Here is a 27,536-nt window from a genome sequence, read left to right as displayed (position 1 = left end):
TGATGAAGTCCGAAGGAGTAGAACCAAAGGATACGCTGTAGTCATACACACAAAGTTAAAAATTCACTTCAGAATTACTCAACTCGAAAAACATTTTACTTTTACTGTAAAGCAAGCATTATACAATAAAATGACTTATTTGAGTTAAATTCCCTGGTCTTTCGGGGGTTCCTGTTTTTCTTCCTGGGGTGTTTCCCAGTGGACCATGAACGCGGCACAAAGTGTTCTGTACGCTGATTGGCTGCGGTATCCCGTAGCGCGGCTATCGTTGTTATGGCAACGTATCTTAAGGAGGGATTTGGTCAATCAGAGTTTCAGACTCTCGCCAAGCTTGCGGAGCTTTAACATGCTAATATGCTAATCCGGGCATATTTATCGGGTAAAGGGGGAGAAACAAAAGAAGAGAAACAATGGGAATAAGTTCGCAGTGAACGAGAGGAAGCTACAGTGACCGATGGGAAGCTGAGGAGGAAGTTTTAAAACTTTTTAAGCACGCTGTGTGCGGTTCGCTGCTAGCCCCTCAACGGCTAGAGCTGCTAGCAGTTTGAAAACTTTCTGAAGCCGCCCAGGAGTTAGACGGACCCTTTCTGGAGCTCTCGGCAGGAGCAGAACGAGTGCAGGAATTAGACTTGACTCATGACCGTGGAGGTGTGAATCGCTCCCCGGTCCTGTCTACCCTGTTCCGGATGGCTGAGGAACGCGAGCCGCAGGGAGCGGCAGAGATGATCAAAGGTAATTTTAAGAAATATGACGTTAAAAACTAAACGCCACAAGACTAGGTCATCAATAAACATTAAAATATAATACTTGAATTTAAGAAACTCACTTTATAACCTTTTTTTTTTTTTTTTTTACAACCTTTTAAAGCTCACATTTAATTAGTTTGGACTATTCCCCTCAAACTTTTAAAGTAAAATTTATTTTATAACTTTCATTACATTACACAAATTATATTCTTTATTTACAATTATTTTTAAATTTCAAAACAGATTGTTATTTTTGTATTGAATCTACCAGAGGTGAGGATAATACTAAAGCAGTACTTTAACATATATAAGTAAAAGATTAATGTCAAAGCAATTATTCAAGACAGAAGAATTAAGTATTTTGTTAAAAGACTAACTTATCAGAACATCTGATTTAAGCTTTACAAATATAATTATGCCCCAATATTGATATTTTAAAGACAAAGATATATTTATATATATTAATTATAATAAATAATGTGATTAAAAAACAATAAGTCCAGACAGAAAAAAAAATTCAAAATCAAAGATTTTGATATAGACATGCATCCTACAGCAGGTAATATAGATGTCAGAACTGGGTAGAGTATTTCCAATGACTATATACAGTATTTACTGTATTATTTTAATTTCCAAAAGGCTCAGCAGTTAGAAAAGTATAAAGTATTTAATTTTTTCCCCATAAAGTGTCAACACTGGTAGCTATGGAAAACATCAAAGATTGAATATTGTCTCTTAAAACAATATTTTTATGATTAAACCTGAATTTATTTCTATTCTTTTTTTCTATTTTTGAATCAAAATGTTTGAAGTTCTTTAGCTGTAGCTCCTCACTGGGGGAGGAGCCTCTGGTGGACATTTAATTTGTCTAATTTTGGAGCTGTGAGTTGTTTTTACTTGAGCTGATCTTTCCCGTCTCTCAGGCTGCAGCTTAGTCATGATGATTACAGGAAGTGTTCACAGCCAGTTAGAGGCGTGTGGGAAATCTGGTCTGAACCAAAGTCACTGGTTTGATGTAATGGACAGCAAATATCCCAGTTGATCCAACCCAGGTGGTTTACTGGGACTCAAGAATGCTGGTGGAGGAATGTAAAGGAGTTTGTTGAAAAATAGTAATTGAAAATGTAACTATCAGATTTAATTATCTTTGTATTGTTTCTACAGATGTAGGATTTAATAATTCATTCATTCAAATTAAATAGCATTTTAATTAAAGTTTAGTAAATTGTTTTGTTTTGAACATAGGTTTTAAAAAACAACAATGTAAGAATAAAATCCTCTAAATCTTTTTAAAAAATTTTCCTAAATCATTTCAGTCCCAGATGAAACTTAAACACAAATATTTCACTAATAAACTGCAACATTTTTTAATGGCAACAAATATTTCATGTCACAGAAAAATGCAAGATTCAAACCAAATTACAACCAATTTTCTCCCCCAAATATCTGACATGTTGGTCTTATTTCAGTTTTCCAGCAGTTTGTCTTGTTTATTGCAGAAATGTGTCTTCATATTGTTGTTTTCAATCATTAGGTGGATTTTATCCACTGGTTGTTTTAGATTTCTAAATATCATGAATTTGGTTTGATTCAGATTTTAATTATTCTGTTTCTGCTCTGCATGAGTTGCTGTTTATTCGATGCAGAAAAAAATATTAAATTAAACAAAATAGCGGACTGAACATTGATCCCTGTGGGACACCACAAGTAACGTCTGACAAGTCAATCGTTTACGTTTAGGAAATAGAAATCATTTTGGCAATTTTAACTGACATAAAACTGAAGTTTGGTTTGATTTAACTTCAAATATTAACGAGGAAAAATCAACTTGTGCTTATTTGGCCTGTTGGCTGAACTCTGAAAGCCTTTAATGGATGTTTTATGGTTGGTGGCTGAGATGTGACCAAAGGACAGTCTGGTTTTCTGGACGTATTGAATAATAAAACTTTGGAGTCTTGCTGCTGTTATTGTGTTTCTCCTGATCAGCTTTGTTTTGCCAATCTGTCGACTCATCAGGAAGAAAACAAGTTGTGTGAAAAAGGTCGTTCTGCTGCTTATAGAGTCTGAAACATTTTAAAAATATAATTTATGTGAAGATCAAGAGCTGCTGTGATAATGAAATGACCAAGAATCTCCCACTGATCCGACGTTTATTCCTCTGAATCTCATCTGAGTACTGGAATCATAACCTGTATCATCTGGTTTAACTGTAATATTTATTATTAATGTTTCCCTGCAGACCGTCTGTACTTCGCCACGTTACGCAGCAAACCCAAAAGCACCGTCAACACCCACTACTTCTGCACCGACGACGAGTTTGTCTACGAGAAGTAAGTTTGACTTCAAACTGCTTTCACTCATTTACACCACGGCTACAGATCATTGGGTGACCAGAGAAAAGATGGAGTTTTGACCCAAAAACTTAAATACATGTTTTATTTGTGATATTTGAGACACTTTAAAGGTTAAAAAAGACAGTTTTCTTTTACATGAACCAACTTTCTCCTTCTGTCTCGCTGCTCATGTTTAACAAGTGAAAGTGATGAAATGTTGAGCTTCTGACTCGTTATTCCTGAGTTATGACTGAATGAATCAGTTTGATTTCTTTGTTTATCAGAAGCCTAAAGTTTGAGGTTAAGTGATTTCACGTCCAGATTTATTTCTCTGTTGGGGTTTTGTTTAATATTTGGTGATTCAGTCTCTGTTTATCTGTTCTTGCTGCTTCAGGTCTTTTAATCAAATAAAAACATTGAAAATTAATTAGTTTGATCCTGAGAAAATGGGTTTCAGATTCCTTGCAGCTAGAAAAGTCATGATAACAAACTTTGTGTTAAACCAGTGGCGTCTAAACCTTTTGGACAAAAATGTCAAGTTGGAAGAAGTCTGGCAGCCACAAAATGTTTAGTTTTTTTCTTTTTAATTGTTTATTTTTTTAATTTTTAATTTAGGTTGTTCCTGAACTGTGATCAAGGGCCGCCCAAAATCATCCCGTGGGCCGCAAATGGCCCCAGGCCGCACGTTGGACACCTCTGTGTTAAACGACAGTATTGATGCAGGTTTAACCTCCCTAATGCCACTAAACCTTAATGTTATAAAGAAAACAGTATATTTGAAACATCCAGAACAAAAACGATAAAACAAGATGAAAAAAAAAAGCAAAACTGGAACTTTAAATAAAATGGATTTGGAAACAAAACTGCCTTTCTTTATCATGTGATTAACTGAGTTATTATGACATCCTGCAGCTTCCATGCTGTGTGAGAATAAATGTAAACAAAAAGAATATTTTAATATTTTTCAGTAAAAAGTGTTTTTCCGTCAGCTCTGTTTGGAGCGACCTGCTGAATATTTAGATCGCTCTGAAACTTTCCCACACGCAGGAAGTATTTCTGGACCTGCGGTGGGGATTCTCAGCGTTACTTCCTGTTTCCTGTCTGCGGACCTCGGCATCGCTTCATGCTGTTTCTCTCGTGTTTCTGCCCAGTTTCTACACAGACTTCGGGCCGCTGAACCTGGCCATGCTGTACCGATACTGCTGCAAGCTCAACAAGAAGCTGAAGGTGAGTTTCTCTGCCGCTGATCCTCCCTCTGCAGGAATGTCCTGAATGCGGCGGGGAGCGATCCGAGCGTGACACAGCCTCCCGCTGAGACACCGTTAAACACGCTTCCTCTGTGTTTGTGTTGGTTGCCATGGCGCCCGGATTCCTCAGGCGACCGGACAGTCCGGATCGGCGTGACTTTCTCCGAGTCGGATCATGTTTCATCACAAGCTGACGGAAGATCTGGGTTCACCTGCAGCTGGTTCCCATTTAAACCAGTCAGATTCACTGGGTGCTGATGTCACTCACTGCTCTGAACTTCTAAAGAGCTGAAAATAAAAACTAATTTAGAGCCACAAATGTTGCATAACTTTTAGTAAAAACACAACTTTGACATTTTTAATAATCTGATTCGTGGTCATTTCATAAAACGTACCGTTTTGTTTCTGGTTTGGGGTTTAAAACAAAGAAAAATATTTACACAATCAGGATACATTTTTTTCCACAGGAAGTTTGTAGAAAATAATTTAAATGAAAGAAGGCACTTATTTTCCAACGTAATAAAATATAATAAATAAATCAAGTTTCTTTGTTTATTTCAGCAACAAGGCAGGTCAGAGTGCTTTACATCATAAAAACACAAAAATAAAAAGTAAAAAAACAATAAAACCTTAAAGTGTTCACTCTTTGGTGGCTGAACACAAATGCTTGCCACACTTTTCAGAGTTTTATTACCAAGAAGAATCCTGGAACCAGCATTACTGCTGCTCTACAGTTCATAGTGTTAAATTGTCATTTGGGATCTAATGAGCTCTCCTGCTGGTGCTGCCGGGCGGATCCGGGTCCAGCCGGTTCATCACGGAGCCTCTAATGAGAAAACGGAGGCAGCTGACGGTTTAACAGTCGGCTGAGAGAATCTGCAGCTCGCCGTTTCCTCTGATTCAGCCGCTGCAGTTTGACCCGACCGGCTTTAATTCAGTCATCAGTTCACACGTTCATAACGCACAGAAAACGCTCGGCTTCTGTTTGAATGAAGGGAAACGATGAATAACTGTGTTTGTGTTTCTGTGCAGTCGTTCACGCTGACCAGGAAGCGAATCGTTCACTACACCAGCTTTGACCAGAGGAAGCGCGCCAACGCCGCCGTGCTGATCGGCGGCTACGCCGTGAGTCCGACTCTCAGCACATCCCACCGTCACTTTAAAAACAGGAGAAAAAAACACGTAATATAGTAATATAATGATAAAAATGCAAGAACACATTCTCAAACATCAATAAATTTTAAATTCTGATGAACATTTAATGAGAAGACATTTAAAATGTATAAATAAAAACAACAGAAACAGCAAATCAAATGAATCATGAAGTAAAAAATTATCCTTCAAAAAAAAAGCTGGTTGAGACCAAAACACCAAACTGAAGATTTAAACATCCAGTTTTTGGTAAAAAGATTTAAAAACCATAAATGGAACGACTGAGCTTCTTTTAATTGATCATGTGATTAATTAATTTATTGATTTATTGGGAGGCTGATCTTTATTCAACGTTCAACCCAACATTTCTACTTTAAATGAGCCGTTCTGATTTCCATTTAGTTCTGGTTTTGTTGGATCTTCGTTGTTCAGGATCTTCTAGTTCTGTAGTCCCAGTCCAGAACCAGAAACCCAGCTGGTTCTGGTCCAGAACTCTGCAGGTGGGACGGTAGAAGCACACACTCTCTCCTGCTGCGTTTCGCACGTTGAATATTTGATGGCGCTGAAACAAAAGGTGATTGTGTTCACGGAGCGGCTTCTGGCTCTGACACAATCATACCGGGTCGGACCCGGCCAGAACCGCAACAATAAGAGTTTTTCATATTTTCTGATGCAGAACAGTTTCCAGCGTTCCTCCTGCTTTTCTCTAAGACGACGTCGAAGTTCAGATAATCAGAAATGTTCCCATTAAAATGTGCAAAACTTTGTCAATCAGCAATAAATCAATAAATCAAGTAATCGCATGTTTTCCTCTTTTCTCTCTTTCTCCCAAAAACTGGATGATAAAAGTTTTCACTCTGGTGTTTTGGTCTCAACTGGCTCTTATTTTGAAGGACAGTTTTGTTTCCATAATTGGTTTTATTTGTTGTTTTGTTTATTTTGGATATTTAAATTGTCTCATAGTGCCAGAGTTAAATGTTCATTAGAATTTAAAGTTTGAGAATGTGTTTGTTCTTCATTATTAGCGTCTCAAAACAACAATATTATCATTTTATCGCAATAACCTCTGGGACAATTTATCATCCAGCAAAGTTTTGCTGTCATGACCGGCGAACGCCAAGGTAAAAACAAAAACAACTATTTCCTTTAAATAAGAAACATAATGGGAATAAGATTGTTTACACAATAAGTCATTACTAAACAATCTGCTCCATCATCATCATCGTCTTCTTTGTCATTTCCTCCAGTAGTAACATCCGGTTGTTGATCATTTGACTCTTATGATGCTAAAAAATGTTTTTTATTGCAGTTTTATGAAATAAAAAAAATTCCACCTCATCCTGGCTCCAAAACTTTTATCACAAAATGTAAACATTTCCAACTTGTTGTGTTTCCATGAGCAAATCTATTTCCTAAATATGACATTAGACAGTTGCATGGAAACGCAGCAGAGCCGCTTTATTTCCTTTTCTGGGTTTGTGTCACCATGTTTTCCTTCCTGCAGGTGATTTACCTGAAGAAGACTCCAGAGGAAGCCTTCAGAGCGCTGCTCTCCGGCTCCAACGCCGCCTACCTGCCCTTCAGGTGAGTCACCGTCACACACACACACACACACCCACACACACACACACTTACCTGTTATATTCACTAAAGGAAATGCTACGGTTTTACATTTTAGGCAATAAAATGTTTATTTTCTTATTTAAAAAAGGGATTTAATTATTTGTTTAATGTATATCTAATAATGTTTTAAAAGGTTTGAGGTTAAATTAAAAATCTATAAAATGTTCTGATTGTTTTATCCGATTAATCGTCAGAATAATCGATTAATAAAATAGTTGTTAGTTGCAGCCTTACTCAGGATTATATTTCAGATATAATGTGTGTCAGTTTTATAGTTTTACTGTTATCATAATAATTAGATTTTTGATGAATATGGATGTCTTTTAGAAAATCTAACTAAATTCATTTATTGTTTTCTGTTAATTTAATCGTCTGTAACTTGTTCTTAGTTTGTTTTTCTTTGATAGTTTTTTATGAGCTTGTTGTCGCAGCCTTACAGCAAGTTGCCACAAAATAAATACCACTGTAATAGATTTTTAGTGGAAACATTTATTTTTATCCCAATAAAACCAAATGATGTCCTGACAAACCTTTAGGTCCATCAGAATCTCTGCAGGTTCTGGATGTTTGTCTGTAAAACATTTAAATAACGTGGTGAAACATTGTTAACTTGCACTAAAATTTGGTTTTAAGCACCTTTTGTTGTTCTAGAGAGATTTATGGTTAATCTGCTGGCGTTTATTAACAGGAGGAGTTGATGGTCGCAGGATGTTTGCAGGATTCAGAGGAGATTGTTTAGTTGTTCTGGTTCAGCTGATTATAGAGAACCTGAACTGAACTTTAAAAGTTGACCAAACGAGGGAACTTGAGAGGGAGGAAGTGATTCCTGCTGCGTGTCGTGAGGATTTAAAGGTTTTCTTAAACCTTTTTGGTCAGTTTATCGGGTCCGATCTCCCTTAAAGAGCGGAAATGTTCCAGCTCCAGTTTCCTTCTGGCTGCTTGTTTCTGCAGCGTCTGACAGTAAAAACCCAAAAGTTTAAAACAATTATTTCATCTAAAAACAGAAACAAAACAGTCAGGAATGTCTTCATGCTGCCCAGAACCAGAACCAGAACCAGAGTCCAGCCTAAACATGTGAGCTCTGATGGCCGACGCTCAGCTGGCAGCAGCAGAGGAAATATTTACCCTCAGATTCACTTTTCAAGCCGATGACATCATCAGACTTCCTGTCCTGGAAGGATCTTCTGATAAAAGCTGGAGGAGGAAACTCAGTCCAGTTCCACCAGTAAACGGTTCTGACTGGAAGAACTGGAGTTCAAGCTTCTGCCACTGCTGACCCAAACAGAGGAGCACAGCCTGTGTGTGTGTGTGTGTGTGTGTGTGTGTGTGTGTGTGTGTGTGAGTGAGATAAAGGGCTTTTTGTTGCCATCAACACACTGCGCGGTTACATAACAGCGGAGCCGCTGAAAGGAGGAAGACTTTGTTGTTCTGTCGGCCTCAAGAGGAGCTCTGATGGATTAAACATGATGCAGACAGGCCACGCCCACCGAGCGAGGCCTTCACTGACCGCACAGAAAATGACCGCCAGGCTTCCTGAACCCCCAGATCCTATTAGTGACGTAAAATTAGTTTAAGGAAGTTTTTCCTCAAATGGGAACCCAAAAACAACCAAATCTGGAGTTTTCTGAGTGAGAAAGTTCTGTTTCTCCTTCCTTAGCAGAATATCTGTTTTCCCAAGTTGTTTACAAACAATTGAAAGCTTTATTACAGTAAACATTTCTGACATAAAGTTTAAGAATTGGATGCATGTGATGGATAAAAATCCTCGTCTTGTTGACAGATTGAGACTTCTTCTGGTTCCACTGCTTAAAGAAAGTTTCTCTAAAACTGGCAGCAGGTTCTGGACTTTAAAACCCATCCAATCAGCTCCTCTTTAACAGGGAGTCCAGAAATAAATGGATCTAAAGTTAAGGCATTAAAATGTCTTAAATTCACTTAAAAATGTAAGTTGGCCTTAAGTACGTTAATCCCAGGTCTTACATTGTGTCGTAGCAGGACTTTTTAATTTCATGTTGAGTTTTTATTACTCACAGGATTTTCTGTCAGGCAAACATTTGGGTCGCATGCAGACATCTTCATTACAGTCTCTGGCTTGAAGTGGTTTAGGCTAATGCTAACTAGCTGCTAATGTACCCATGCTAACTAGCTAACTAGCCATTGGGATTTTCCTGATGCAAAGCCACATAATGATCTGCAGAAACAGATGTGATCAGTTTTCCTTCATCTCTCCGATAAACTGGATTAATTTGGTTTGATTTCTTTCATTTAGCATGAAGCTTCCTGATTCATGTCGTTCCCTCAGCTCCGCAGGAAGTCTCAGTCTAAGGTTGTAAAGTCAACATGAGGTTTGACAGGAAGTGAGGATCCAACAGACTGATCGAGTCGTCGCCGTTAGCAACCGCTGACATGTTTTTATTTTGCTAAAATCAACTCGTCTGTATCTTTACTGGCGTTTTGTGTCTCTGCAGGGACGCCTCTTTTGGGAATTGCACCTACAACCTCACAGTGCTGGACTGTCTGCAGGGAATCAGGAAGGTGAGATCAGAGGCCGCCAGAAACGTTTATACTGTGAGATCAGACATTGTTGAGCAGAGATCCAACAAATGACTCCAGAGGAAACAGGAAGCTGTCAGAAACAGGAAGCAGTCTCAGCGTTTGACTCCAGAGGAAGCAGGAAGCAGTCTGAGCGTTTGACTCCAGAGGAAACAGGAAGCAGTCTGAGCGTTTGACTCCAGAGGAAGCAGGAAGCAGTCTGAGCGTTTGACTCCAGAGGAAACAGGAAGCAGTCTGAGCGTTTGACTCCAGAGGAAACAGGAAGCAGTCAGGAACAGGAAGCGGTCAGAAACGGGAAGCAGTCTGAGCGTTTGACTCCAGAAGCAACAGGAAGCAGTCTGAGCGTTTGACTCCAGAGGAAACAGGAAGCAGTCTGAGCGTTTGACTCCAGAGGAAACAGGAAGCAGTCTGAGCGTTTGACTCCAGAGGAAACAGGAAGCAGTCTGAGCGTTTGACTCCAGAAGCAACAGGAAGCAGTCTGAGCGTTTGACTCCAGAGGAAACGGGAAGCAGTTGGAAGCAGGAGGCATTCTGGGAAACTCTCAGCTACACAGTATTGTTGCATAACGACTCGGCATGTCGAAGAGCCGCTGAATGGCAGCCAATCAGAGGCCGGCAGCTAATCGGTCAGAAGTGTGAATAATTCGTTGTGGAGCGTGATTACGTGCAGCAGAGAATCCCAGTGGACTAACTGGGAATACTGGGATCTGGGGCTGCAGACGTGGCAGATAACCACTGCAGAGATTAGACTTTAAATCTTTCACTTCCTGCCACCTTCAAATCGTTCTGGTTGATCAATAATTCAGGATCTCTGAAGAACTTCACCTGTTTTTGTTTTTCTTCAATCTTGACTTCACCATGTGGGATATCGATCACCAGTCATGCTGGTCAAAGGCATCGACCCAAACATCTTTACTTTCACCTGTTTCCCACTGATTATATATCAGTAATTAACTCTCATATGTTTTACACGTTTATTGAAATATTGTTTTTAAATATGATTCTTCATTATCTGCTTGCAAACAATCTAAAAGCATCAGAAGAAGTTTTATCACTGAACCGGGTGAAGGAGCAGTTTTTGTTTTCGATTTCTCACAACTTCCTGCTTTACAAAATGGAAACTAAAATGGAGGCGACAGATTTTAGCGGTTGGAGGATTTCTCTTTAGTCTTTGACTAAAAACCATGAGCCATTTCTCCTGCTAACGCTAGGCTAACATGTTAGCTTTGGTTGTATTTACCCAGAATGCCCAGAACCAGAGTTCACTTCAACTGAACCCGGACCGAGGTTTGGAGGACCAGAGATCCTCCCCAAACAAACCGGACTTTCTAACCAAACGGACTGGAGTCGGATTAAATCAGATTAAACAGAGCTGGAGTGAACGGCTGCAGGATACCGGCCTTTGAATCCTGACTTTGGAAACCACTGGTTTCATTAATCTGACCTGCAAAAAAAGGAGGAAAGAACAACGATGATTCTGCAAACGGTTGAAAACTGGACTCATTAATTCTGCCTGCCAGACCCAAACGCCGTGACCAGAGGTTGAACCAGCAAACATCTGGCACCGTTCTGACAGAACAGAAAGAAGCAAAGTTCATTTTTTTTCCCATCGGCGCTTTCTATAACCTCTGACCTTTAGCACGTTAGCATTGCTGCCTGTAAAGCCCAACTGCAGTCCAAACAGTCCAGTGGGAGATGACATGGATCTGCATGACGGGTTTCATTTTTCTGCGTTTGGTCGGATTAATTGGTCCATCTGTGGATCAGGTGTTGACTCACCTTGACCTGCTGCAGGTCGGTCTGCGTCACATTTCTGTCTGCTGCCTTTTCACATTCTGGAGAATAAATCAGCTCTTACTGCTGCTGCCGTATGTCTGCATATTGATGAAGTAAGTCCTGGTTAAACTGTTTTAATCATCAGGATCAAACGCCGCAGTGAGGAAATGACCCGTCTGTAACCTTTAGCGTAGGAAATGAATCTGAATTTATCATGTAGTTAACAAAAACAAACTGTTTTCATCGTCTTCCAGGCTTTGCAGCACGGCTTCTTTGACTTTGAGACGTTTGATGTGGACGAATACGAACATTACGAGGTAAAACCAGTAAGACCAGTCACTGCTTTAATGGTTTGAAAACAGGTTAACGCAGCTCTGGGAACATTTAATTTGAAGGTGCATAAGACTGACATAACTCCACCATAAACAAGAAGGAGTCTCCGTGAATGTATACAACTGTTTCATAAAGTTTCATTTGGTAAATAATGAACCTCTTAATTCAAAGTTGCATTAAAAGTTTCTTTATTTACGGAAAAACACTTCATATCAGTCATAAACATAAAGACCCCTTCGTGTTATGTCAGTCGTTAAATAAATAGTGTTACCAGAGTTGGGTAGTAACTAGTTACATTTACTCGAGTAACATTTTTGAAAAAAATTACTTTTAGGAGTATTTTTACGCTGTACTTTTTACTTTTACTTGAGTAAAACTTCTGGATTTTCTACCCACTGAATGAAAATCAAACGTGTTTTAACCAAAACTTCACCAGAAACAGTTTTTATTTAAGTTTTTATTAAAGTTTCTGAAGTTTTTATATCGAAAGAAACAGATTTGGAAAATGTTTCTTTTGCCTGATTTTATTTTTTGTTGCTTATATGAATTATTGTCATCTTGGTCCTTAAAATACCAAAGTTTCTCCTTAATTTTATAATTTGATGAATTGTCTGATGATGTCATTTTTAAATATTAAATGATTGATAATTTGATCAGGTACTCAGTACTTGAATAGATTTTTTACCAAATACTTTTTTACTAGAGTATAATTTCCGATACTCTGATAGTTAATGAAGTTTTCTGCACCTGAATGAGAGAAACTCAGAAACGTGGACTGTGGTGCCCTCTTCTGGAGAACCGGAGTAGTTTCACCTTAGCAGGACTAAATTAAAACAAGCCTGAGTTAAACTAGTCACAGTTTTATATTTCTCTGCCTGAAATCGTGTAAACTCTCTGCGTTGTCGGCTCGTCTCTGTGTCTGCAGCGCGTGGAGAACGGAGACCTGAACTGGATCGTCCCGGGAAAGTTTCTGGCCTTCAGCGGACCGCATCCCAAATCCAGGATAGAAAACGGTGCGTGAACAAATTTAAACTGTTTTCTTTGCATATTTCATGAAAAACACAAGAAAACATTACATTTCACTGACAGGTTACAAACTGCTTTTGTTCATCAGATTGTCTGGTTTTCAGCAGCTGTTTTTTTTTTATTTTATAAAAACCTTTCCTAGTTTAAACAGTATAGATTTTCCCAGGATGCATGGCGGTGTTTATGTTCCCTCCCTTTGTTGGATCAGGTTAACCTCGCTCTCGTGTTGCACAAGTAAATTCCTGAGTTTGTTCTAGCTCAGATTCCAAAGCTTCCAGAGACGGTGAATTAGTGAGAAAAGTAAATTTTCCACTCCTGCACCTCCCTGCTGAAGTTTTCCAGATGATTTCAGAAAGTCGTAATGACGGACGATATGTTGGAACGACGCTCTGCCCCCTGCAGGTTACCCTCTGCACGCGCCCGAGGCTTACTTCCCCTACTTCAGGAAGTACGGCGTGACCACCATCATCCGCCTGAACAAGAAGATCTACGACGGAAAGCGCTTCACCAACGCCGGCTTTGACCACTACGACCTCTTCTTCGTCGACGGCAGCACGCCCAATGACGCCATCGTACGCCGCTTCCTGCACGTCTGTGAGAACGCGCAAGGAGCCGTGGCCGTCCACTGCAAGGGTAGGCCCCTTACTGGGAATGCTGGTTTCCAGAGTAGCCAGCAGGGGGCGGGCTGCACCTGGGAAAGGTTTCTAGGATGAGGACAGAGGTAAAAAATGTTCTTATGTTCTGATTTTAGCTGAGCTTTCCAGTGAGGATGAACAGAAATAATACGACTGAGTGGTTTTGGGCCGTTGTTCAGCATGGACACTGAGGCAGGAAGTAGAAACAAATGGCACATGGTTTCTTTTAGCTAGCGCTTGGTAAGTTTTTGGCCCAGTAATAACTTTATGGGTCCCATTGGTGACCTTTTTGGTCGCATTAATAACATTGTTGACCTCATTTAATGGCTTTAACTTCCTGATTAATGACCATTTTAGCCCATTAATAACCTTCATGGTGCCATTGGTGACCTGTTAATGTTTCATTTCCAGTTTGGGTCAAACAATCATTCCTGTATATATTTTTTATTGTCATTTTCTGTTGTTTGTACCAAATGGATGAATAAAAGCAGATTCCTGTTTTCCCTGGTGGAAACAGAGTTTCTCCCTGGGGGGTTCAGGTGTGTTGGGCTAAAATAAGCTAATTGTTGTCAACTGCTGGCCTTCCTCGCAGAAACACTCTGACAAACTTTGCTGGACGGTAAATTGTTCCAGAAGTTATTGCGATAAACCATAATATTGTTGTTGAGTCATTTTGGTGTCTGTTTCTCTTTTACGGCTCCATGTTTGCTTCATATCTGGATGATTCTCAGAAATGACTTTGGATCCTTTCCAAACATCCAGATGTCAGTGACGTCGTTTCTCATCGTTTCTTGGTCGATCGGGGCTGGGAGGCTTTTTGAGATCTTTACAGAGTGACTAGATCCTTAAAACGTTTTAAATTCATTTTAAAAAGCAAATTGCCCTTAAATACTTTAATCACAAGTCTTAAATTTTCTGTCCGGAAAAGTTTGAGTCGCCCTCAGACGTCTTCATTGCATTCTGAAAGGCGGTTGAGGCTACCGCTAACTAGCTGCTAGCATACCGTTGCTAACTGGCTAACTAGCCTTTCTGTGTCTGTTACAGATAAGTGTGAATTTATCACCACTTGGTCGGACAAAGTTTATACATTTCTATGGAGATAAGCCTTAAATTAATTCATAATGTCTCAAAAAGGTTTTAAAAAGTTTTTAATTTGAGTTGTGAAACCAGCAGCAGCCTGTCATGGCCTACTTCGTGTTGTCACACGGGTTCTGTTTAGGTGAGCTGGAAGAGAAATTCAACCCAAACAGATGTGACCTCAGTTAATTTGATATTTAAAACCAGGAGCTGAAGGTCCAGGATGGATTAAGAAGCTTCATGAATTTAAAAACCTCTCCTTGTTTTTGACTCTGGTTCTGTTTGACATTAAACCGGGTTTGCTCTGAAACGAGTCACATATATGACGGCTGTGATGAAGCAGTGTCTTTCTGTTGGGGTGATGATCTGCAGTTCGGTTCTGTCGGTTCTGATCCAAACGGCTCAGATTTGTTGCTGCTGTTTCTGTTTTTCTCCGCCAGCTGGTCTGGGCAGAACGGGCACTCTGATTGGCTGCTACCTGATGAAACACTACCGCTTCACCGCCGCCGAGGCCATCGCCTGGACCCGGATCTGCAGGCCCGGTTCTGTCATCGGGCCGCAGCAGAACTTCCTGGAAGAGTGAGTCTCTGCTGGTTTGTGGTTCTGCCTCTGGTCTCTGGTGGTTCAGTTTCAGCTCCCAGGAGACAAAATGCACAAAAAGAATGAGAATCATGCAGATTTAGCATCAATATGGTTCATATTTATGTCTCAATGAGGAATAAATCAATTCATCACACGATAAATTAAAATGAGCTCAAGATTTATTGTTTCTCTCTTCCTGCCAGAAACTGGGTGATAACAGTCTGCAGCCTGCTTCGGTCTCAACCAGCCCTTATTTTGAAGGACAATTTTGTTTACAGAAACATCATAATTCCTTTTATTTATGAGTTCTGGTTCAGTTTATCGTCTCATTTCTGCTGCACAGCTTTGAAATAATTCCTGGATTTTCTGACCAGAAAACAGAAGATTTACAGAAAAAAACTCAGATCTGATGGGATCTTGATTTGAGTCCAGAATGGAGGAGCTGCAGTCTGGGTGTGCTCTGCACAAACAGCTGCAGCTTTTCAGAATCAATGATTACTGATTAGTTCTAAATACCAAACTGGTGACAAAACATTTCCTCTTTTATCCATTATTTCTTTGTGAACGGTTCCATTCATTTTCTCCAGTTTACACACACAAACCCAGTTAGATCCAAAGACAAACTTGTTAACTGGTTTTAGATGGATCAAAATGTTAAACAGACGTTGAGAACTGGAGCAAAACCTGATGAGGAGGGAAGATGGACTCTTCCTCTTTTAAAGCTCGTTAATGATAAAGTTTATCATCCTGGGGTGCTGAGGTGGCGCAGGGGTTCAGCACAATGCAGCCGTCGCAGGTTCAATTCCCGGCCTGGAGACCTTTTCTGCATGTCTTCCTCCTTCTCTAATTACCCACTTTCCTGTCAGTATATTGTCAAATAAAGGCAACTAGAGCCAATAAAACCTTAAAAAAGGAAAAAGTTCATCATCCTGGCTGACGAGACGCAGCGTTTTTCACATGAAGGTGATGAAACAAAGTAAGGAGCAGAAGTGAGATCAGGAAGACAAACAGAGCTTATCGGCATCACATTGTTTCACCTCCTGATTGCAGCCACCAGCGTCGCTAGCATAAAATTCCCGCCTCATCACGGGAAGCCAGAACCTCCATCAGCAAGCATCAGAACCTGAGGTCCGGTTTGTGTTCCGCAACAGAATTTCCTCCAGATATGAAAACTCTGAACAGAGACAGGAAGCAGCAATAAGAGGAAGAATGTGTCGGCAAACTCCGAACAGAAATCAGATCGTTCGCTCTGTCCTGTCCGACCGATCACTGTGACCTTTGACCCTGGTTTCAGGACCAGTTGCAGGTGTCCAGTCTGTTTCTGGAGGACTGAAGTTTGGCTTGAAACTAGCAATGCACCGATCCATTTTTTCACCACCGATCCCGATATCTGAGGTTTAATATTGACAGAAGAAATCAGCTGAATTTACTTAAAACAGACATAAATGTATAAATTTATCTGATAAATCTGGTTAAGCTCAGTTTCACCAGTGGATCAGAGTGTTCGCTGCGTCAGAACTTATTAAATAAATGTACGTTTTAATTAAAACGTCGTAAGGTCGTCTCTTAAACCTCATCCTGAGTGGAGATGTGATCTGTGTCCACAGCAAGCAGGCGTCTCTGTGGCTGCAAAGCCCGCACACTCTGAAGGGAAGAACGGAGGACCAGACGGCGCATCTCATCAACGGCCTGGACGAGCTGTCGCTAAGCTCCGCCCACAACGCCAACTTCCTCCGATCGGCGAGCGCCGACCATCTGCAGGAGGTTAGACACACAAACCGCACCGTTCCATCGACTCTCAGCGGAAAACTTAAACCTTTAGTGTTTTGGTTCATCTTTGATGCATCGCTCCAGACCTGCCAGGTTGGGCCTGAAACGATTAATCGGATTAAACGTGATTAATTGATTTATTGAAATGATCATCAACTAATTGAGTAATCAATTAATTAACTGGAGTATACAGACTCAAAAAAGGTTCATATTGAGAGCGGTGATTAGGCCAAAACTGTTTTTTAAAGAGTTCATTTCTTCTGGGGCCCTTTAGAAAAAACAACAATAGAAACTGAAAATTTAGCCAAGCTGGATACATTTTTTAAAGGCAGATTTTTTAAAGCAGTTTTTAAGTAAAAGTCAACACAAAGGGTTTGTAACATAAACACTTTGTGTTGCATCTTACATCCAGGATGTCCTTAAAAAGTCTTAAGTTCAGCTTTCTAAAATAAATGCCTTAAAATGTCTTAAATTTCTTTTAAAACACATAAAACTTGTCCTTCAGTCGCTTAATCCCAGGTCTTTGTCGTAGCAGGACTATTTATACTTTATGTAGGTTTTTCTCCTCGCAGGACTTTTCTGTCAGGCAAAAGTTTCAGTCACCTGCAGACATCCTCATTGAACTTTGTGACTCGAGGCAGTTGAGGCTGCTGGTAAGTAGCTGCTAACATACACCAGCTAACTAGCCAGCTTTGTTTTTTTTTAATCCATTGTGCAAATTTATGGTCGTTTGGCCGGATGCCGTTGGTCTGGACGACGTTCGTCTTCAACACCAGCTAACTTCTGTTGCTAACCCAGAAGATGCTACGCTAACTCTGGGCTAACGCGCTCGGCGCTGCTGGAGTTCAGGCTGCAGAGAGCAGGGCTGGGCGGCACGGCTCTAAAATAAAATCACAGTTTTCATGCCAGATCCAATTCTGATTTTAATCAGGCAATGATGCAGGTGAGCCGAAATCCTCCAAAACGATATCTGCAGAATATTTTGTCGGAAATGTTCAGAAACTAGCGATGCACCCATCGACTTTCTGAGGTTTGGTATCAGCCGATCAACTACAGAAAACCAGCTGAATTAAAACGTTTCTATTTTAAAACGCAGATATAAATTTATTGAATTACAAATTTATCTGATAACTCTGCACCAGTACAACTCAGTTAAACCCACCAACGGCTTCACCAGTTCGGTCAAACATGTAGAAACAACTTTAATTTGTTCAGTCAGTGAAATTAGAAGCAAACAGCAGGTTGATAAACTGCAACAAACCTTCAAACGGTTCAGTTAGGAGTTTTAAAGATGATGTAAAATAAATGACAGTGTTATGCCACTCAGTGAAATAGATTGGATAGATCCGCCCTTACAGATCAGGCCTGAACTGTTTTCAATTTCGTGATCGATACAGATATTGATATTGGATCGGTGCCTTTCTAGCAGAAACAGTGAATATTGCAGCTTATCTACATAAATATTCAGGTCTTTGTTGGTAAACAGAATCAGTAAACAGGAGAACTCCAGAACTTCTCTAACAAAATCATTTTTATTATCGTTTTGTTTTCTGTTCTCCGCCAGTTTCCTGTTTAACCCGTCGCCTCACAGGAGCGCTTGTTTTCTCCTCCAGGGTGACATTACAGACGGTTCGGGTCTGACACAGGGCGACAAACTGCGAGCCCTGAAGAGCCGCCGCCACCCTCGCCCATCTGTGAGCGGAGGAGCTCTGAGGTACAGGACTGAACTTTGACCCCAGGCTGGGGCTCGTTAAGCTGCTTTTAGATTAAATCCTTTCTGCATCGACGTTTATCACTGGATTGGACGTCGCGCTATTTATCGCACACATTCACAATCACATCGTCAACTTTACGACAGACATCCAGGTCCACCAGCGTCACATTGTCAGGACAGGAACTGGTCTCTGTGCCTCATTTGTTTGTAAAATGTTGAGATATTCATAACAATTATCAAGTACAATAAAATATTTTATAAAATGTAAGAGCCGTAGTTTGTTCAATTTGAATTAATGCTGTAAATTATTGACCAATATAAAAGATAAATTCCTTTAGTGCTGTCTTGCATCTGGACAGAAACCAAACTGTTTCTTTATAAACATGATTTATAAACATATAAATGTAAATGTGACACATATAAATGTGATTTATAAACACATTTTATGCATCAAAACATTTTCAATTTAAATAATATTTTATAGAAATAAAGGCGATGTGAACATTTTTGACTGATTTGGGTCATCCTGCGTCAGAGCAGCCTGGTTTGATGGAAGTGACTCGATGCGTAGTGATGGCGCCTGCAGGAGCGCGTCGCTAGCTGTAGCGCGTCGCTAGCTGTAGCGGCTAACAGGCGCTGATCCATCCAGTAATAATTATCGGTGGTTTAGTAAACTGACGGTTCTGTTTTGTTGCAGATTTGAGGAGCCAAAGACCCGCCATCGCTCCAGCTCACCGCCGCTCCGGTACGACTGTCACCTGACGGGTCTGGTTGGTGGAATCAATAATACATACAAGTATTGATCATCATTTTATGTTTTATTTGCTTTCAGGTTATCAAAAGGGAGCAGTCAAAGTCCCGCCTCCATCCACAAGCCCTCCAAACTCCCAGCATCCTCTACTTCTCCTGCTGCCAAGAGGATCGGGAGGAACTCGTTATCGCCGATGTCAAACATCCGAAGGTCAGAACTTCCTGCTGCTCTTCATCACGTTTACTCCTCCGCTCCTCTTCCTCATTCTCCTCCTTTCACCTCGTCCTGTTTGTTACATCCTGCTGCTCATCATCATCTACTTCTTCTCTTCCTCCTGATCTCTGTGAACAGGAAGTCATTTAAACGGTTTTAAATTTAAAGAGCAGCTAAACCCCAAATCAACGTTTTATTGCAGATGAACTATAAAATATTCGTTCTGTTTTTATGTTTCTGTGCAAATTTTCACCTTTTAGTGTAAATTTGTTCTGCAATATTTTACCCAAACTGTCTCAGTGCTGCCCTCCTGTGGTGAATCAGTGGCTGCTGAATTTTCCTATTGGTTGCAGCGGTGCGGCTCGGTTAGCGTTCATGACTCTCGGCCGGGTTGGAATGAAACTTTCTCCCTCAGACACTCTGAGGGAACAAAACCGTAACGTTTACAGAGTTTTCCATCATCGCTTCTTTAAATTAGCTCGACAATTAAAAATTTTTTTTTTTTTAAACTCTAGATTTATGTGGGTTTTTTAAAAAAGTCCCTCAGTTTGGTGTTTTTTGCTCGTCAGTTTTTATCGTCTCCAGATTTCTTACATGTTGCTTTTTAAAAACGGTTGCTAGATTTGTTGCTCGTCAACTTTTTTAAGTTCCTAGATTTTTGAATTGATTTTTGAAAGGAGAATCATAACAAGCAGGAAATCTGTTGAAACAAAAACTGAATGTTATAATGAGTGTCTGGATATTTTTTAACTCCAAACCTTTTCCTAGTCGACTCCCGTTAGCTAGTTTGGTTTAAGAAAAAATATTTGGTAGAAGTTCAGGTTAAACTCCAGTAAGTGAAGCAGCAGCACCACCTGCTGGCGTTGACTATAACAGCCGTAGGAACGTCGGTTTCCTGAACTGACTGATTCTCGTGGGGTCAGAGGTCATGAGCAGCACCCCTCCTTGTCTCCTGTCAGGTGTGTTTATGTCACATGACCTGCCTGTTGATGTTTTGTATCTGCTGACCTCAGCTCAGCCTTCGGCTCGCGCTTGGCCAGCTCCCTCGGAGATCTCTACGCCGCCGACGCCGAGGAGGACGAGAAGACTCCCTTCTCCTCTTTTCCTCCCTCCTCTTCCTCCTCTCTCTCTGTAAGCCCCGCCCCCTCCGCCCCTTCGCCCGGCTACAGCGGCGGGCCTCGCGGCATGCAGCACGAGGTCAACAACAACAGTACTTTGTATGGCGGCTCCGCGGCGCCCCCTGCGGTCAAGGGTTACATGAGGCCGCAGCATCAGGACGTCAGTGCCTTCAGGGGCCACGAGCCCTCCAGCGCCATGAAGGGCCCCTCAGGACGTTACCTGAGCCGCTCCATACCTGTAAGTCCTCCGACACAGCAGCAGCTTTGCCCCGCCCCTTTGCTCTGATTGGTTGTTTTTGCTTCCCAACTCTTCTGTCCGTGTGATTTGTCCGTTCTGATCACATGACGACGCGTTCCCGCGCTGCAGCAACTGGAGATGCACCAATCAGATTCAAAATCCATAAAAATCAGGGCGTGCCGTGGTGGCGTAGCGGTTAGCGCGACCCGTATTTGGAGGCCTTGAGTCCTCGACGCGGCCTTCGCGGGTTCGACTCCCGGACCCGACGATATTTGCCGCATGTCTTCCCCCCTCTCTCCTTCTCTCGTTTCCTGTCAGCCTGCTGTCATATAAGGGACACTAGAGCCACAAAAGACCCCCTGGAGGGGTAAAAAAAAAAAAAAATCCATAAAAATCTGATCAAACTTTAAAAATGATGCTTTGATGCATAAATTGGGTAATCGTTGCCATAATTTATTAATTGGTTAACTGGAGAATTCAGACCATAAAACACTGAAAGAGAAACTCACTTAAAGCTGTAATTGAGCCAAAACTGTTTAAAAAATATTAATATTTATCAAGATGAAAAATATTCAAATATTTTCTATCTAGAACTGAAGCTGCAGTTTTAGCTTCTCCTGGTTCAAATTCTGTTAAAAGAAATAAAAATCTCCTATTTAAACACATTAACCGTCCAATTATTAATAAAAACAAAATTTCACCGAGCAGAAAGGACTGAACTTTTACATGCAAACGTTAGAAATATTTATTTAGCAAAGATTCATCCTTTGATACAAATGATGAGATAAATAACAAAAATATTATTATGTAAGAGGAATTCATTTGGACTTTTGCTTTTCTAGTGTGGTATAAAAAATTGGCAATTTATTTTATCCAATTAATCATCAAAGTTGCTAAACTTAAATTTTATTTGGACTCGAAACTAAAGGCTGCAGCACAAAACACAAAGAATGCAGCTTAAAATGTTAATCTGGTCAAAAATGTAAACTTTGTTGCTTTAATTGGAAACAATGAAATGTATTAATTTTTTAATTAATTATCGAATATTTTGTTGATATTTTGCAGCCTGACCAGAAACTAGTGAAACGAATTTATCAAGTGAAAAGTTTCTTATCATAAGAATTCAGATTTAATGTAAAAACTATAAATATAAAATTATTTATGTGTGAAAACAGCAAAAACTGTGTGAGAGCTGCATAATAAATATCAACAGATCTGAAAATATGATGAATTCAGGTAGAACCTTAAAACTTAAAGGTTGGAAATGAGTTGCAAACATTTTTTCAATCATATTTTTATACTTATCAATGTTTTCTGGCCGTCTTTACGTGAAACTATCGTTTCTACCAAAGAACCTGGAGCCTGTTGAGTTTTATACTCGTCAGAACGGGCAGGTTGGAAGCCAGAAATCGGTGCCGGCCGTACAGGCTGTGATCGGTGCATCTGATCCTCCGGAAGCTGCAGGCGGAGGGAACGCCTCGCGCTCTGACTCGTCTGCTGAATGTCTCCGTGTTTGTTTTTTGTCCGACGTCGTTTCTGTTTCCTGTGATGTTTGGTCTCTGAAATCCTTCCAGCTCTTCTCTAAGCGTGTTGATCAGGGGAGCCGAGGGTTTTCTCTGCATCGGGAAACTTTAGCTTCACTAACCGCCAGAGCTGCTGCTGAGACGAGGAAACGCTGCCACTAAGTCTGAGGCTGAGCAATGAGACACAAAATGTAAGAACATAGAAAGATAAAATATCTGAAAGAGCATCACAACATCCAACGATGAAACCAGAAGTTTAAGAAAAAGACACAAAGATCATGATGATGTCATCACTTTAGAAACTTCTGATTGGTTAAAATAAAAATTACACTTAGAAACGTCACAGTAACCAGTGATAATATTCAGTGAACTTCAGATCATTCAGACATCATGTAACATTATAACCAAAATAAACCCTGTGATTAATAAGCTTACAAACATAAACATGCCTGTTCAAGTTTCCATGGAAACTCAAATTAACAGAGACACCTTGAACGCACCTCACTGCCTGCTGTAACCGAATCAAAGAAACATGATAAAAATATCAAAATATAATGTTTTATTTTTATTACTGTGTATTTTTGTGTTTTAAAAGCACTTTGAGCTGCTTGTTACTGAAATGTTTCTTATAAATAAACTTGATTATATCTGATTGATACTGATGAGATGAATATTATCTTCTGAATTCAAAGAAAGTTTAAAAAAAATCTCTAAAAAATGTTCTCACTAATTTTTCTGGCATTTAGCAAAGAGAAATCATTTTGCTGCTTCTAACTGACCTGAAACAAAATGAGTTTTATCTGATTTATGTTCAGACAGAGAGGGACAGATGTCCACGTTTCCTTTTATTCTGTGTATGTAAACTTCTGGTTCCATCTGTAAGAAGTTTCAGAACGTAAAAACAAAAATCGCCAGCAGGCCTCCGTCTGGGAAACGTTCCAGGAAAGTGGAAGGAAAAACTTCATCCTGATCAGATCTGGGTTTGTCTGTCGTCCAGAAGCCTTTCTGATCTTTACACTCAGCCGTTCGAATCCTTCCCAGGAACTGAAGGAGTCAAAACCGAAAGTAAAACGCACCAAGTATTTCCTGATGAGAAAACGCACGCTGGGGTTGTTGCTGTAATTCGGTTTACAGAAACCGGCTGGAGAAGGAAGACGAGGAATTCCCCTTTTCCTGTTCTGGGAATCCTGAGAGTTTCATCCTGAAAACAGAACATTTTTCACAAATATTTCTGTTTTCCTACTGAACTCATGTTTAACATCCAGTCCACCTTTTGGTCCCTGATTTTGTAATTAAAGAAAGAAGCTAATTATTAATCAATTAGCCGATATATCGGCTCTGCACTGCATTGATCCTTCACTGAAAATGATTCAGTTTTCACTGAGAGGCTGTTACTGCATGTTAGTTAAAAAATGTTTATTGTCTTATTAAAAAATGAGTTTAATTGTTTTATTTTCATCTTTCTGTTAATAAAATTGTCTAAAATAATTTTCAGTGGTGAAATGAAAAGTCTGCAGATTTTATTTTGATTAATTGGTAATTTGTCACAATAATCGATTACTAAATTATCCGCTGTACGGCTCAGTGACTTTGTGGCGACAGTGGACAGGAAAGACTCCTTTTTAACTTTAAAGCTGCAGTTTGTAACTTTTTCCAGTTTGTCGTTTGTTTTTGTAATATATTTTTATCAGTTTAACTTTTCTAAAATGTTTTTTTACGTATTTGTTTAAACTGTCATCAAGTCGTAGCAGTTTAACATGATGATCTGTGAACAGATCGATCTCCTTCCTGAGCTTTTACCATCTGAAGAAACGCACCAGAAATGATCAATCAGAGCAGGGAGGCGGGGCTTAGTGCTGTCAATCATTTTCATGAAAGTGCTGCTAAACAACTTAGTTACATAAATATTGTTTATCCTCTGTCATCAGTTGCTATGCTACCTAGCATTAGCATTCACAACAGGCTATGCTAGCTGCAGCGTAGCAGAGAGAAAGAGCCACACAAGGGTGATTGGCAGCGCTAAGCCCCGCCTCCCAGCCCTGATTGGTTGTTTCTAGTGAGCACAGATTATCTGTTTCGTTTTAAACAGTAACGGCATGAGACATACAAATATGTGAAATATATATTTTTATTACGTTTCCACACTGCAGCTTTAACTGGGGTAAACTGGATCAGAACCAGGCTCGGTTGGCCCGGTTCTGAAGTCAAACAGACTGAATGATTTTTCGTTGAACTAAACTGAATGTTTCCCGTTTGACTCAAAACGTTTCTGTGTTTTCTCCTCCAGTCTCTTCAGTCGGAATACATCCAGTACTAGAACCTGCAGCCCGACCTGAGGGTCCAGAACCGGGCCCTCCTCCGATTCCGACAGCGCCAGCTTTGAATCGGGAACCCGAATAAACCGGCGAGAGCTGGACTCTGGACTCAGACTGTATGTGAGCGAAGCTGTGTGTAAATGTGACCCGATCGGCTCCTCAAGCGTTTTTAACAGAACAACTCGGGCTTCAAGTGTTTTTGTTTTCTTGTGGTTTTGATAAACGGGGAGGGTCAGCTGATCGGCGGCTCGCCCCGTCGCCATGGTTACAGTATTTACATCCAGTTTTGGTGAAGACGGGAACTCAGGACTTCGGTCTGAAACTCCTTAGAGAAGCTTTAAAAAACAGAAACTTTTATCGTTAACGGACTGAAAATAAAGACGGTTTTGTTTCTCAGGTTCAGTTTTACGACACCAGCATAAAAAAAGAAAAAAAGTTTTATCTGTTTTCATGTTGACGCCTCCATCATGCCTGGAAAATAATTAAATGAGCAGCAAAACTTTAACTAGGCTAAATGTAGATTTAGTTGCCGTGGAGACGTGAGCAGAAGTGTAGTTCGAGTGTCGTTTTTACGGTCGGACTGAACAGTTTTACCAGCATAAACCAGCAGCTGCCTGTAGGGGGCGCTCAGCGGATCACATCACTGTTTTATTTTAATGTTTACTAATCGACTCGTCTTAAAAAATGTTAGATGTGTTTTTTTGTAAGCCGGAAACGTCCGAGTCCCTCCGTTTTTTCCCTCGGCTGAAGAAGTTCTGGATCCTTCCAGTAATTGGGTCGAAAGGCTCGGTTCCGACCCGCATCGCACCTCCAGCTGGGAGAGTTCGGACCGGAGCCGCAGTTTCAAACGGGCCCTGAGTGCCTTCAGCACGTTATCATGAAGAAGAGACTTTTATTGTGGCGGTCCCCAACAGGAAGTTGTGTGGCTGCTGTTTTAACCATGAATGTTTTTCATCTGTATTTATGTCACTGAGACTTTAAAGGAAGTCAGAAAATCATGTTTTCTCTCAACTGACCGAAGAGTTTCTACACGAATAAAAACAGGAAACAATCATTATTTTACTCTTTATTTGAGTCGAAGCTTCTATAAGAATAAGAACGGAAAATAGAATAATTATATTCATGTTTGAGTCAAACTGTTTTTTTACAAATTAAAACAGGAAGTAGAATAATTATTTTTCAGTTTATTTGAGTTTCTCCAGTTTGGAGTCTGGTTGGTGTGAATTTACATCGTTTTGCTCGGGTCGGAAATTCATCGTTTTTCTATAAATCTGATGAGAAATGAACTGAGGATTCTGGGAAATGGAGTTTGTGCAGGAAAAGAATAAAACCTCAGTGGAAAGAAACTTGTTACATTTACTCTAGTTACTGTAATTAAGTACAAAAACTCAGTAGTTTGTTTTTTAATTTGTTTGCAAAACCTGAACTTTTACTTTTACTTGATTTTTGAGTGAAGCATTTTAGTCACTTTTGAAGTCATATTTGGTAACGATAAAAATATAAATAATGAAAATAATTTTTTAAAATCTAAATAAAAAAAATATTTCATTTATTTTGGATTTTTATTTGTAAAGTGTTTGCTTTAATTACATTGTCATCTTCTGCTCAAAGTAACTTTTAAAGTAAAATTTACTACAGTAAGATTTTACAGTGATTACTTGTTCAGTTTAATTTTTAAACTCTTTCCACCTCTGAACTTTGAGTTGATTCTGATCACATGATGCTGATCAATAAATCGTCTCTGTTAATCATCTGAAAAGCCGTTTTATTTTTAAATATGTCAAACTTTTACAGCAGTTTCTAAATGTGTCAAAATAAGAAGAAAATCAGATTTTCTCTTCATAAAGTTGAAATTATCCATTAATTCAGAACAAATCAGAAACTGATCTTTATTAACGGTTACAATTAAGTGGAAATAAAAAATTCTGAAATGAAATTAATTTCATTTTGAACTGGTTATAAATGTTTACATGTATTTTAAATAAAACTTCAAGAAATAAATAAAATCTATTCCTGGTTCAAAAGTGATCCAATAATTATTTTGTCACAAATTTAGCCAATAAAATTGATTCTGATTAAAATCCTGTTTTTATTTTCATAAAATGACATTTAATTATTTACTTTGTGAATTATTGAAACAGTTTATTGACAGATAAATGTGTTTATTTTAATACATTTTATTTTATTTCAATAATAATCTCTACAGCAGAGAATACAAGTAATTAAAACACCATGCCATATATTTATTTAATGACTCATTAATTAATTGAATTGTCTCTTTTTGAATCATTTAGTTTTGTCTCATTTAATCTCATTTCCTCTGATAAACTAACTTTAAATGTTTTATTGTTTAGATGGAAACAGATTTAATTGGAGCTGTTAATGAAGCTAAAGCTTTATTTGAATAAAATGACATTTAATTTTTTATTTTCATAATGATTAGAACAGTTCAATTGCAGACAAATTCATTTATTCTCCATTAAATTTGATCTCTTTACAATACAGATAAACAACAAAAATGGCAAAACAGCAACAAGTAATTAAAACACCTCATCTAAAAATGTTTAATTACTGATTAATTCACTGAATTGTCTCTTTTTGCCCTTTATTTAGTTTGATGTTCCATCTTTTGTCCCATTTAATCTTTTTTTTTCTGATAAACTAACAGATCATTTAGACGTTTTGTTGTTTGGATGAGGAACAATTTAATCAGTTAATCTATTTTTATATAAACTAACTGGTTTGGTATTTAAATGTTTTGTTATTTAGATGAGAAACAGATTGAATTCCTGAAACTGAAGTTGCGTTCAGG

General features: G+C 39.4%; 1 protein-coding gene across 4 annotated transcripts; it reads left to right on the top strand.

The window, feature by feature from the left end:
• The first annotated feature begins 313 nt into the window (after nucleotides 1–313).
• Nucleotides 314–26,478, top strand: cdc14a (cell division cycle 14A). Of its 4 annotated transcripts, XM_014472272.2 has the most exons (17): nucleotides 314–732; nucleotides 2,986–3,076; nucleotides 4,231–4,306; nucleotides 5,359–5,451; nucleotides 6,983–7,062; nucleotides 9,570–9,636; nucleotides 11,684–11,746; nucleotides 12,688–12,775; nucleotides 13,191–13,421; nucleotides 14,941–15,079; nucleotides 16,690–16,846; nucleotides 17,425–17,505; nucleotides 18,466–18,566; nucleotides 19,264–19,311; nucleotides 19,399–19,527; nucleotides 20,544–20,886; nucleotides 24,697–26,478. In XM_014472272.2, the coding sequence occupies exons 1-17, from the start codon at nucleotides 687–689 to the stop codon at nucleotides 24,724–24,726; spliced, it is 1,863 nt and encodes a 620-aa protein (XP_014327758.1). In that variant the 5' UTR covers nucleotides 314–686; the 3' UTR covers nucleotides 24,727–26,478. The 4 variants fall into 4 exon arrangements, with proteins under 4 accessions (XP_014327758.1, XP_023195871.1, XP_023195872.1 ...); XM_023340103.1 differs by lacking the exon at nucleotides 17,425–17,505; XM_023340104.1 differs by lacking the exon at nucleotides 20,544–20,886.
• The last annotated feature ends 1,058 nt before the right edge of the window (nucleotides 26,479–27,536 follow it).

This window comes from Xiphophorus maculatus, chromosome 9 (genome assembly GCF_002775205.1).
Source record: "Xiphophorus maculatus strain JP 163 A chromosome 9, X_maculatus-5.0-male, whole genome shotgun sequence".
In the NCBI taxonomy this organism is placed as follows: Eukaryota; Metazoa; Chordata; class Actinopteri; order Cyprinodontiformes; family Poeciliidae; genus Xiphophorus; species Xiphophorus maculatus.
Note: the sequence above shows the minus strand (reverse complement) of the source record. Positions and strands in the feature narration are given on the sequence as shown.

Excerpts from the sequence above, each read along its gene's own strand:
- cdc14a (XM_014472272.2), top strand. The coding sequence starts at position 687 with ATGGCTGAGGAACGCGAGCCGCAGGGAGCGGCAGAGATGATCAAAG. Across the intron at positions 13,422-14,940 it reads CGTGGCCGTCCACTGCAAGG|CTGGTCTGGGCAGAACGGGC; the intron begins GTAGGCCCCTTA and ends TTTCTCCGCCAG. Across the intron at positions 19,312-19,398 it reads TCCAGCTCACCGCCGCTCCG|GTTATCAAAAGGGAGCAGTC; the intron begins GTACGACTGTCA and ends ATTTGCTTTCAG.